General features: G+C 35.8%; 1 protein-coding gene across 1 annotated transcript in view; it reads right to left on the reverse strand.

Annotated features, from left to right (window-relative positions):
• CEP120 (centrosomal protein 120) overlaps window positions 1-14,068 on the reverse strand; it is a 77,375-nt gene that overhangs the window by 40,345 nt on the left and 22,962 nt on the right. Inside the window, exons 7-12 of the mRNA XM_068535771.1 lie at window positions 10,248-10,445; window positions 8,358-8,585; window positions 7,170-7,386; window positions 5,526-5,703; window positions 2,250-2,399; window positions 1,308-1,490 (exon numbers count right to left, since the gene is read on the reverse strand). Coding sequence (XP_068391872.1) covers window positions 1,308-1,490; window positions 2,250-2,399; window positions 5,526-5,703; window positions 7,170-7,386; window positions 8,358-8,585; window positions 10,248-10,445 — 1,154 coding nt within the window. The remainder of the gene's footprint in view (window positions 1-1,307; window positions 1,491-2,249; window positions 2,400-5,525; window positions 5,704-7,169; window positions 7,387-8,357; window positions 8,586-10,247; window positions 10,446-14,068) is intronic.

Consider the following 14,068-nt stretch of genomic DNA (forward strand, 5'->3'; position numbering starts at 1 on the left):
CCTACTCAATTATATATAGATTATTCTGGACTCTTTTTCTACTTTTCCTGGAATGAACACCCTTGTTCATAAATCTTTTACTGGATATGAGCACTGCTTCAGGATTAAATCCTAGAAGTGGGATAATTATGTTACTTTTTATTATAACGAATACCTTTCTGTATCACAGAACCTGAATGCAGCATTTACCATTAAATAAAAGGACAAAATGTTAGAGGAAAATAAAATTCTGGCAACAAAAAAATGTGGCTTTGTTTATTAAATCAAACAAAACTTTAATGAATGGATCCCACACGATTAGAACTCTTAATCAACTTTTACATTTTCTTCTTCTAATCTCAGATTTCAGAAGAAATGAATAAAATAAAATGAAACGCTATCATCTCTGAAGTTTTCACTTAGGTAAATCTCTTAAAACGTCTGTCTACAGAGCAGGGCAATAAAAGTTATTCAAAGCAATCAGCATTAAAATAACTTCCAACAAGTAATAATCATTTTCATTATATTCTACTTACAATAAGAGAAAAGAATGCTGATTTTTAAAAGAATTTTCAGTTAACCAGAGTAACTGATTCTCTAAAAACCTGTTCCCAGATCTCCAAGTGAATAAAGGTTTACTAAACCCTTCACTCTCGGGAAGTGGCATGGATGAGGAAAAGTAAGGGAAGAAATTCCAATAATACTTCTACACCTCAGCTTTTTACTGGGCCTGATTTTCTTCTACATTCCTTTAAAAATAAAGGCATAGTGATATGTAAGGTTAAAGTCAATTTAAATTTCTATTGTTAAATATAAAAAGATAACATATTTGTTGAATGATTTTGTGTAAAATATGTGAACTCAAGTTTTTCACCGTGGCAGTGGATTTCAGGGCAAAAAAAGAATATTCTTTTTTTAAAGTGTCGAACATTTGCAACATTCTCCAACTATATTTGAGGCAAAAGTTTAAATATTTTTCAAGTAGAAAAATTCAAAGTAATGTAAAAATACATTATAAATTTGACCCTGAGTTACTAAGCTAAAAAAACAAAAAACAAACTGATCCTGAACTTAAAATTATCAGTCTAAAGAGAGGAGAGAGAAATACTTACTCAACACTCTAAGTATTACAGTATTACGGTAGCACAGATTCACTCTGTGAGGATATAGTAGGTATCAGAAAGCTAAAGAGCAAACTAGGATATAACCCCCATAGGTCAAAGAAAAAAGATCTCAGAAAAAAGAAATGACATGAAAGGATAAGGTTGTAGCTAGCTAAACAGAATAAAAAGTAAAGCTAATAAGACCAGCTCTAGGAAATGCATTACCCTTGTGCTGCTATAATAGGCACGCTTTCACTGAAAGTTTGTCGCCAACACTGTTCACCATTAGAACCTAAAAAGCGAGTTTTTTCTGAAGACAAGATGTTAGAAAGTTGGATTCTGGCAATTCCCAGGAGTAAATCTTTACTCATTTTATCCTTGTGCCATAATTCAACCAGCAATGGAATCCTAAAAGGAAAAGAGAAACATATGTTCATACCTATCAACTCTGAACTAAGGCTTTTCTGGACTAAAATTTTTGAATTCCTTTAATGTAGCCAAAGATGTTTTTGCTACCTGGAATGTAAAGGCTCAATTCCACAGGTAACAAATAGAAAATACTATTACATTTTTTTACACCTCTTGCTGTGCAATAAAGAAAACCCTTCCGAACACTACTATTCCCACAAATGGTTACATAACGTTTAGTTACTCTTCATTCTTTCTTTTAAAATTCTTTTCAAATTGTGATACTCTGAGAAAGTACAAAGACATTTCACAGATCTCATTTTTCGTCACAAATCCATTTCAGATAGCTGGATCAACATTTCCATTTTATATAGATGAAAAAACAGAAAAAGCAAATAATGCATTACAGTCATTAAGTGAATCAATAATAAAAACTAAACAGTTTATTTATCGTCACATTATATTAGGAAAAAGCAAAATTACTTTTCAAAGTTCCTTCATTATTCATATATTGTTTTAAGAAAGTTCTAATATCCCAACTCAGGCAAACAAGATATGAAAATCTGAAAAGAGCCTTCGTAACCACATAAAACTTTATAGTGGAACCACAAGTGTCACAGATTTTAAATTTGTTTCTAGATTCGCAAATGCATAAGCAGCTATGGATGTAAAAATATAGAAATTCCTCTTGTTAATATGATACAAATTTTCAAGAGTTGATTTGAGAAAATAATATCATACACACCATGTATACATTACCTTAGGAAGGTATCCTGCAGCTGATGAGGCATAGTTGCAAAATCAAATGCACAGTAAGATTGGGGAAGAAAAACTTCCATGTTTTTCCGAACTTCTATAGGAGGATTAGTCATAATAGGAGCTGCGCTTCCGAAGAAAGGATATGAGTACCTAGAATTTAAGAAAAACAAAACCCTATAGTTTACAAATGGGATTTATAGTCTGTTAAAAAAAAAAAAAAAAGTGTAATATGAATATTAAATAAAATTTTTTCATAGATAAATAAATGGTACAAATACATTATGGTTTTACTCCTATCACCAACTTTAAAATTATACAAATATTTTCAGTGTTGATATAAAAATCACAGAAATTATAGAGAAAATGCATTATTTGCACAGCACTGGTTTCCAAAGTTCCTTTATAAGTAATCTTCCAATGATCGTCTGGGGAAGGAGGAGTATACACTGGTATTTTGAAGGCAATACACCAAATAAGAAAGAGACAGTCACTTTGATACACTTCAAATAAGACAAAGATTCAGAAGTGAAAATGACTCCACTAAACAAAGAGCTGCCATCTGTTAAGAGCTCCCTGAGGTATATAAATGTAGCAAATTAACATGTTGTACACATTACATTCATACAATGTTATATGTCAAAAATATTTTTATAAAAAAATAAATACTAAAACTTAAATGTGGGGGGGGGGGGGGAAAGAGTTCCTGAGGGCACAGGTCTTATCTTTTTCATCTTTGCGCTCCCAGAACAGTTTCCGTCATATAGTAAACTGTCAAGAAACGCTTGCTAAATTTAATTTCTAAACCTTTTTTTCTTTATATACTAATGTCCTGATTTTTTATGGGCTAAAAAAACCCTTAGTCAACTCCAAAAGGATGCATTCATAGTATTTTGTCTCTGAACTGAGAATCAAGCATGAAAGCAACTCAAATATACTACAGATGAATCAAAGAGTGACACAACACTCTTTCTTTCTTTCATCATAAAAGTCACACCAGATTAAATAGAAGAATGTCTGACTATTGCTGAACTTATTTTGTACGTAAAGCCAAATACAGAGATATCGTAATGCTCACTTAAATTTCATTTTATAATTTGTTATTCATTAATAAAACTAGACTTTAAACTCTACTAGTAGAAATTGCTTTTCCTACAAGAAGAATCCTGCTCATACACTCAATTCCTACACAATTACATAAACTGAATTTAGGTCATCTCAGAGAGCTCATCCCCTAGAAATTTAACCCCCTACTACAGATGTAGTGATTTAAAAGAAAAAAAAAAACAAACACATTAAACTTTTTCTAATATCAGTTATCTCACAAATTCCATTAGACAACTGTACACTACAATTTCATATCAACGCAGAGCATGATAACATAAAATCTATCAAACATAAAATGCCCAGCATTAAAAAAAAAAAAAGCCTTAAAATAAATCAAAGACAGAAGCAGTAGTCCTCAAGTGATTTCTATAGAGTATTAAGTGGATCATACCTCTTTCCTCGGGGTAGTATATTCTTTCCCTTTTCTTTGTCAAGTGAATTAGTAGCCTCCCTCATGTACTGACATATTTCTGACTCTGTCTTCTTCACTAGATTGAGCTCTTTGTTTATATGCCCCATGCCCTAATACCAGACAAACTGTTGGCATAATGTAGGCACTTAATGATTAAACAAGTGGCCCTATGGCAAGCAGGAAACACAAAAACTAATATGTGCTTTCTAACTGGGCTTGTTCAAGGCTCCTCCCTCACAGCATCCAATCTCAGATCATCCCTGTGCTTCTGGCCAACATCATCTCTAAGTGTCCTAAGATCAGTTTCTCCAGTAGCAGCAGGAGAGAAAAAGGGACGCTTCTATGTTATATAAACCCTGTGAGAAAAGCTATGTCTATAGCAGAAAACTTTTTCCTGGCTTTCAATTTTTAAAACAACAACATTTTAGTCATGATTCTCAGCCTCTAACATGAGGTAAAATGCAGAACTTAAGCTGTGAGGACAGACTTCCATTCTATGACTTTGCCGTGTGAACTCAGTGCTGGGTCCCTTTGGTTCTGTCCATTATTCACACCAAAGCTCAGAGGACTTTGGAAACAACTTGATAAGGAATCAAACAACTGAAAAATTAGATACAAGTAGGAGTTGATTTATGCATTTGAAAGGCAGACATGCCTCAAATAACAGCAGGAACCAATGAGAAGTTGCTGACATTCCTGGGAATGGCAATCCAAGATGATGGAAGATTTTCTGATTTTCTCATTTTAATCACATAAAGACCAAAAATTTTATTACAAATGCTAATGCTTGTTCCAAGGTAATTTATGAGGACCTAAAGACTCCAAACTAAAACACATAATTATATTATATTTAATATATATATTAGCCACAAAGTCTATGGAAATGTAATATTATTAAAAACAAGCCATTGTGGGGACTTCCCTGGTCCTGGACTTCCCACCTGCCAATGCAGGGGACACGGGTTCGATCCCTGGTCCGGGAAGATGCCACATGCCGCAGAGCAACTAAGCCCGTGCGCCACAACTACTGAGCCTGTGCTCTAAAGCCCGTGAGCCACAACTACTGAGCCCACGCGCCACAACTACTGAAGCCCACGCACCTAGAGCCTGTGCTCTGCAACAAGAGAAGCCACCACAATGAGAAGCCCATGCACCGCGACAAAGAGTAGCCCCTGCTCGCCACAACTAGAGAAAGCCCAAGCTCAGCAACGAAGACCCAACGCAGCCAAAAATAAATTAATTTAAAAAAAAAAAAAAACAAGCCATTATGTAAAAGCCATTTAACTGACTGAAATATATATTTCAATTCTCTAAATTGAACAGTGTGGACACATTCCACTTCCAGTTCATTAGGTATGGTTTTTAGAGTCATAGGTATAAAAGGTAGGTATTAAGACTATAACCTCCCATTATAACACAGTTTTATAGAAAAATCAGATACTATACTCCCATTATTTTGATCTATGGCACCTTTTCTGGAAACGATACATTTTAAGTTCAAGAGTCACTATATTTTAAAAAGGAACATTAACAAATTATTATCAATACCTACAATTATTAGCAAGACTGTTACCTCTCATACTACCAATGCCACCTTTGATTAAGTTCAAAGTCATTAGGACATAATAGCCTTACACCCTTTTAGTCCACTGATTTAACAAATGTCATAACTTCTTTGGTGACATTTCTCCTCTGCAAACCCCAAACAGAGGAAAGGCATTTCTCCTCAGAAAATATATTGAAACAAAATCAAATCATACCTTAATATACAGTTGACTGGAAAACCAACTTCCAAATCACGGATACTCCTTAAGTCTATTGAAAAGCAAAAATGATGTGATGTTGCAGGAACAGCAATTTTCTGTCCTGAAGCTGTTCCTGAAGCAATGGACGTAGTCACTGGCTGGGCCAGTAAAGCAGGTTCAGAAGAACTGACAGCTAAAATGAACATAAAAATTTTAAAAAAAAAATTCCATTTGCTAACAATTTCTCTTAAGTTATTCAGATAATTTAAAGATATCATCTAATTTACCTTCAAGCAAAGACTTGACTATCTGATTTTATAAACATATGAATTGAGGCATAAACTTCTTAAAGTGACTTGTCCAATATTATGTAGGCTTTAATTCCCATTATAGAACTGTGTAAAAAAAAAGAGCTTACTCTCACTCTCAACATATACTGCAAAACATAAAAGCATACAGTACCGATGCAGTAATGTATGATAGCAGCCTGGCAGGCACTAATATTTCTAAGAGACAGGTGAATATAGCTTAGTATTTGAAGGGTTGTATTTGAGACTTACTGCAGATATAATTACATCACTTTTTAAAAAGTAGTTTGGTTAGGGTTTAAAAAGTAGTTTGTTAGACTATGTCTAACAAAAAACTAAAACTTGACAGAGAAAGACAAATATCATATGATATTGCTTATACGTGGAATCTAAAAAAAATGGTACAAATGAACTTATTTACAAAACAGAAATAGAGTCACAGATGTAGAAAACAAACTTACGGTCACCAAGGGGGAAAGGGAAGGGGAAGGGATAAACTGGGAGATTGGGATTGACATAGACACACTACTATATATAAAATAGATAACTAATAAGGACCTACTGTATAGCACAGGGAACTCTACTCAATACTCTGTAATGGCCTGTATGGGAAAAGAATCTAAAAAAGAGTGGATATATGTATATGTATAACTGATTTACTTTGCTGTACACCTGAAACTAACATAACTTTGTAAATCAACTATATTCCAACAAAAATTAAAAACAAACAAAAAAACTAAAACTTGAAAAGACAGAGGTATCTAGTCCAATCCTATTATACACCAGAGATGTTTAATGAATGGCCCAAGTCCTATAGCTACTCAGTGACAGACCTATAACTTGCACCCAAACTTCTAACTCCTAATCCACCACTGCTCTTACAACTTGTACTACTAAATTTAACTGTAGATTCTTACGTAACAGATGGAAAATTTTTATAAGACCAGATAAATATGCATTCTTAGACTGTCTCGACTTTAGGATCAAAAATGATTATTTTAAGTTTACTGTAAAAGGCAGTTAGTATCTCTTTTCTCTAAAATTCCAGTGAAATTGAGATACTGAAAAGTTTGCTAACAATCTATTAGAAAGAACTATATTCTTTAATTTCTTTTGAAGAAGCTACTATTTCTAGTATGAAAATAAATGAAAAATTCTCTTACCTTTTAGCAAATTCTACTATGAAGTTAATAAGTAAATTTCAATTACTTTCATCTGATTCTTTTTTTTACATTGGCTCTTTAAAAAACTCACAATTTTTACTTAGCACCCATGAAAACTCGCACAATCATTTATTAGATGGCTGAAAAATCTATACCTAAAAGACAGATCTGTGAAAAGAATACCTTACCCTTTGGATTGGGTTTTGTGTCCTTATCATACTGTAAGCTTTCCACTTCACTTTCTGTTGCGTCGTCTCTTGTTGGAGGTGACTGACTGTGAGGTGGAACAGGGGACACGCGTGGAGACTTGGGCCCAGTGTGTGTCTTCTCCTTTGTGGGGGTGAAAACTGTCTTCTTTGAATGGTGTGGCTCATGTTCATTCTGGGTCTTTAATTCAATTAAAGACTAAAAACAATTTTTAAATAAAGTATAATTTGCAAAGAACTTTCCTTCATAATTAAGCAAAAATCGTGATGTTGTTTTTAAAAAATATTAGCTTCCTTTCCCAGTTTGGATATTCCTAGTCTATTTCTCTTCATAATTTGCAAATTTTCTTATAGCATCTAGGACCAGAAAAAGGAAGATGAACAGGAAGGAAATACGATATCCAGAGCTCCGCATCAAAATGCATCCTAATGCATAAGAAGGGATATTCAATAAAAGAAGTCAGGCGTAGGTGTCCTTGGGAATGGTTATTCCTACCAAAGCAATACAAAGGAGGTCTGTATTACTAAAAAACAAACAAAAAACCAAAAACCCAGAAGTCTAGTATGATTTTCTTCCTTTGCTCCACTATCCTCTAAAAATACATGCATATATGTCTTTTTAAACTCTCACTTCAGTTCACAGCCTACATAAAAATCAGTTCTTTAAAAGAACATGACACTAAAGTTGATTCTGGGGCTATATATAATCAAAAAACATATATATTCAAATAAATGTCTCTATTGCCTAGAGACCGTATGAGGACTATAAAACACTGAGCCAAAAACATTATCTTAGCTAAGGCTGAGTCAACCAAAAAGGATCCATTAACGCAGATTACCAGAAACTGGGTCTAAAAATATTCTCTTCTACCGTAGTCCCTCTTCTGCCACAGTCACTGACTACGAGCTGGGGGTGTGGGGAATGGTTTTCACTACATGAAAAGACTGGACTGAAGGGCTCTGGACAGTGTCACCTATGAAATGCTGCAGAAGCCACAGCACTTCTCAGAAGGGTCTTTTTGGAGAGGAGGTTATCATATAATGAAGGCCACTACCTAAGAGTAATAAATACTTTCTTATGTGGGGTAATGCTTCTGAAGCTCAACTTTTGTGACTAATCATGAACTACATCGAAGAAGCTGGAGGAGGGGAAGGAGGGTCACTACTTGCCTGGGCATCTATGCCTTCTCTCTGCAGAGCCACAGACACTCCCACAGTGGGGGCCAAATCCACAGGAACAGGTGCAAGCTTTTGTTTGGCTCGGTTTGGAGGGTCAAGAGTAAAAGCACCTTCAACTGTGACTGGGCGATGGTTGATTTCTGTACTACCCTTTTTCAGTAGTCCGGTTAAGGGTATTTCTGTACTTCCAAGAGACTGGTCTCCACAGCAGAGGTGGATCTAATATGACAGGGAAAATCAAAATCAGGCTTTATATTTTCTCCTTTATTCTAAACACACAAACTTAAAAAGTTATAAAATGATCCATAGAAGGAAAGCAGATGCAGATTACCTTATTGACCTGCAGTGACTAAGATACTCACACATGATTGTTAAAACTGTTGCTAAAGCACAAAATTTACCCAGAACTCAATAATAAAGTTATTAATTCTTTTCATTTTTCCTTTCACTACTGTACACTCCTATGTTATCACATTCTCTTTTCTGTCTCTTTGGTGAGCTATGGTTACTTTAATATTTTACTATGCTATCTTACATATGCAAATTATATCACGAATATATGAATTTAAACGGAAAACAAATACATCAAGCATCTTTTCTATTTCCATTATAACATTAAACACAGTTCTTAAAAAATAAGTGAGTGGGTCCAGCCCTATTTGGAAATTAAAGAACCTTTAATAATTCTGTTTTATTCACCCATAAAACACCATGAATGTTTCTTTCTCTTTTTTCTTGTTTTTCAAACTTTATATATAAAACAGAGCGCTTAATAGTGAAAGGTAAAAGAGAATACCTCTGGGGTGGTGGAATGTACCGTTAATCACTGCTAGCTAATCAAAACTTCAACATTACCACCTTTTGCAACTACCAAAAAAAAAAGAAAAAACGAAAGGCTGCTCCAGATATGTGTCACATAACTATTCTTTTCCCCTTACTACATTGAAGCCACAGCAAACCTAATATTCATATGAACAATATGCAGTCATTACATAAAAATACTTTTAATTCTACTATCAGCAATGACCTATAACAGTCCTAATGTTATTAGGTGTGATATTTTTAATGGGCTGGAGAGAAAGGATTTTTATGACTTAAATGTCCATGAGAATCAAACTAATAAATAAGTCAATAGTTTTGGTAAGGAATTTTATAAGATAAAATTCAAAGTGCTTTTTTCCTGCATTTCATCATTTTATATAACCTTCAACTTTCTAAATACCTTGGATTTAGCAGAACCACCTCTAAAATTTAGTTCCACTAAAATTTCTTAATGCCTCTTTTCACTATCCACTCAAAACGCAAGCAAAGTCTAATGAATGATCACTTTACTATAAAAAAATGACTACCCCACCCTACTTCACCACCCATTTCAGTCTGGTTAAAATTAATCATAACAAACAGAAAAGTAATTTTGGACTAGATAAGGTTCACTTTTAAATAAAGTCCAATTTAAAATTGGTTTACAAAACTACCAAATTCAAGAACAGGTTTTAGAAAGTTGTTTTATCTCTTTGATTTTAACAGCAATAAGGTGTATAAATTCTGAAATCTAGAGTGTGATCTGTGTGGTGACAGCTAATCTCCACTAACAATAATAAAACCTGCCTGGTGCCCGCAGCTTTAAGCTCCAGGTACAACTTTTTATTATAAATGACCGATAACTGATCTACCTCTTTCCACAGTAACAAAGTAAGGCGGTATATCTCCTAAAATTCTGAAATAACTGTCATGCTGTGACTGTACAAGTCAGGATAATTCCTAAAAAATTAAAAGATGTGGCAGAAATATGATATCCACTTCAGAAATAAGACAGAGTTCGGGTACCTCTTTAATGCTTAAAAAATCATCTCATAAGAAACAATTTTCTGCCGTACCTACCTGTAGTTTAGACTGAAGAGCCAGGTAAACACGAAGAATTTCTATACTGCTACGTATTCGAACAGATGCTCTCTCTGGCTCAAAGTCTGGGTTGATCAAATCATTGAAGGGTTCATTTGTAACATCATTTCCCAGTAAAGAATAGTAAAAGAAAAACTCAGGCCGTCTTTCTGGAAGTTTCATGGTACATGGAATTAACTAAATATTTAAGAAAAAAAAAGGATTATTACTTTATAAACCACTAAACATCCTTAAAGATGTCTGAGAAACTCCAAAAATATTTGCTAAAATGATTTATTTCAAGCCTTGAATTAATAACTCAAAATTTCTAAATCTCTGCCAAATTACTACCAAATCACTAGTTTAATTTTTAAAGGTTTATCTTACACAAGCACAAAGAGAGTAAAATATTTTTATACATTAATGTTGTTTTAAAGCTTATGTTTCATTCAACTACTCGATGAAAACTCCATAAAAGTTCTTTTAGAAGAAAGTGGTCAAATACTTTACACTGAGCTTTCCTTATTTCCACATATCCTTACTCCACCATCCTCTCCGTAAATGAGAGAAGGTTTTTAAAAAACCTTAATCCAAGCTATTTACTATAACTTCTTTTGATGGGAAAAAAAAAAGCTTTGTAGCTACTCTTACAGAACTTGGAGACCTATAAATTAAGTTACAAAAGGCTGTCTTCCACCCACTGTAAGGAGCTGCTGCAGGGGGAAGATGGAGCCCTTCACAAATGAAATGTTTACTGGGGGTGGAACAAGATGGCGGAGTAGGACATGAGCTCACCTCTTCTCAAGAAAACACCCAAAATCACAACTAACTGCTGAACAACCATCGACAAAAAAAAAGATGGAACCTACCAAAAAAGATATCCTACATCCAAAGACAAACAAGAAGCCACAAGGAGATGGTAGGAGGGGAACAATCACGATAAAATCAAATCCCATACCTGCTGGGTGGGCAACCCACAAACTGCAAAATAATTATATCTCAGAGGTTCTCCCACTGGAGTGAAAGTTTTGAGCCCCATATCACAATCCCCAGCCTGGGGGTCTGGAATCGGGAGGCAGAGCCCGCAAGGCATCTGGCATTGAAGGCCAGAGGGATTTGATCGCAGGAAATCCACAGGACCAGGGGATACAGAAACTCCTCTCTTGGAGAGTGCACACTAGGTCTTGTGTGTACCAGGAACCAGGGGAAAGAGCAGTGACCTCATAAGAACCTGGGCCAGACCTAATTGCTGGTATTGGAGGGTCTTGTAGAGGCAGGGGTTGGCTGTAGCTCACTACTGAGATAAAGACACTGGTGGTTGTATTTCTGGGGAGTACCCATTGGCATGAGCCCTCCCAGAAGCCACCATTTTCTCACCAAGACCTGGCCCCATCCAACAGCCTGTAGCCTCCAGTACTGGGATGCCTCAGGCCAAACAACCAACACAGCCCCACCCATCAGCAGACAGGCTGCTTAAAGCCTTCCTGAGCCCACAACTTCCCAATAAACACACCCGTTGACATGGCCCTGCCCACCAGAGGGACAAGACCCGAGTCCACCCACCAGTGGGTAGGAACCAGTCCTTCCCACCAGGAAGCCTGCACAAGCCACTAAGACCAGCCTCATCCACCAGGGGGCAGAGAGCAGAAGCCATAAGAATTACAGCCCTGCAGTCTGCAGAATGGAAACCGCAATCACAGAAAGACAGACAAAATGACATGACAGAGGAATATGTCCCAGACAAAGGAACAAGATAAAACCCCAAAAGAACAAGTAAGTGAAGTGGAGATAGGCAATCTACACGAAAAAGAATTCAGAGTAACGATAGGAAAGATGATCCAAGGTCTTGGAAAAAGAATGGAGCCACAGATTGAGAAGATACAAAAAATGTTTAACAGAGAGCTAGAAGATCTGAAGAGCTAACAGAGATGAACAATAAAATAACTGAAAAGAAAAATACACTAGTAGGAATCAATAGCAAAATAAACAAGGCAGAAGAACAGATAAGTGACCTGGAAGAAAGAATGGTGAAAATCACAACCACGGAGCAGAATAAAGAAAAAAGAATGAAAAGAAGTGTGGACACTCTCAGAGGCCTCTGGGACAACATTAAGAGCACCAACATTCGCAATGCAGTAAGTCCCTAACATACGAACTTTCAAGTTGCGAACTTTCAAAGATGCGAACATGCATCTGGTTCCACCAAGGAACCAGAACCTGTGCCATCAATGTCAGGCATGAGTGAAACTGCAGCTTACCCTCCATCTCCTATTGCTGATAATCCTTCAGATTTACCATCTCCCACCTCCTCTCCCTCCTCCAGTCAGTAACTCTTCTTGCCTGTTCACTTGATGCCAGCCCCTGTATGCCAGCTGTTGTACTGTACTACCATACATTTCAAGGTACTATACTGTAAGATTAAAAATGTTTTCTTTTTTGTTTTTTATGTATTATTTGTGTGAAAAGTATTATAAACCTATTACAGTACAGTACTATACAGCTGATTGTGTTAGTTGGGTACCTAGGCTAACTTCGTTGGACTTACAAACAAATAGGACTTAACAAACGCACTCTCAGAACAGAACTCATTCGTATGTAGGGGACTCACTGTATAGGGGTCCCAGAAAAAGAAAGAAAGGACATGAGAAAATATTTGAAGAGATAATAACTGAAAATTTCCCTAACATGGGAAAAGAAATAGTCACCCAAGTCCAGGATGTGCAGAGTCCCAGGCAGGACAAACCCAAGGAGGAACATGCAGAGACACGTTAATCAAACTGACAATAATTAAAGACAAAGAGAAAATATTAAAAGCAACAAAGAAAAGCAACAAATAACATACAAGGGAATCCCCATAAGGTTATCAGCTGATTTTTCAGCAAAAACTCTGCACGCCAGAAGGGAGTAGCATAATATATTTCAAGTGATGAAAGGGCAAAACCTGCAACGAAGAATACTCTACCCAGTAAGGCTCTTGTTCAGATTTGATAGAGAAATCAAAAGCTTTACAGACATGCAAAAGCTAAGAGAATTCAGCACCACCAAACCAGCTTTACAACAAATCCTAAAGGAACTTCTCTAGGTAGAAAAGAAAAGGACACAACTAGAAACAAGAAAATTACAAATGGGAAGGCTCACCAGTAAAGGCAAACATAAAGTAAAGGTAGTAAATCATCCACACACAAATATGCTCAGAGGGGAACAGTAGGGAGTTTCCTTAAAAACCTAAAAATAGAGCAACCATACGATCCAGCAATCCCACTCCTGGGCATACATCCAGAGAAAACCATGGTTTGAAAGGATACATGCACCACAATGTTCACTGCAGTGCTGTTTACAATAGCCAAGGCATGGAAACAACCTAAATGTCCATCGACAGATGAATGGATAAAGAAGATGTGGTACACATATGCAATGGAATATTACTCAGCCATTAAAAAAAAATGAAACTGCCATTTGCAGCAAAATGGATGGACCTAGAGATTATCGTACTAAGTGAAGTAAGTCAGACAGAGAAATACAAATATCATATGATATCACTTATATGCGGGGGGGGGGAAATGATACAAATGAACTTATTTACAAAACAGAAACAGATTTGCAGACATGGAAAATAAACTTATAGTTAGCAAAGGGGAAAGGTGGGCGGGAGGGATAAATTGGGAGTTTGGGATTGACATATACACAGTACTATATTCAAAACAGATAACCAACAAGGACCTGCTGTATAGCACAGGGAACTCTGCTCAATATTCTGTAGTAAATTAAGTAGAATATATATATATATATATATATGTATGTATAACTGAATCATTTTGCTG

This window comes from Eschrichtius robustus, chromosome 2, assembly GCF_028021215.1.
Source record: "Eschrichtius robustus isolate mEscRob2 chromosome 2, mEscRob2.pri, whole genome shotgun sequence".
Lineage (NCBI taxonomy): Eukaryota > Metazoa > Chordata > Mammalia > Artiodactyla > Eschrichtiidae > Eschrichtius > Eschrichtius robustus.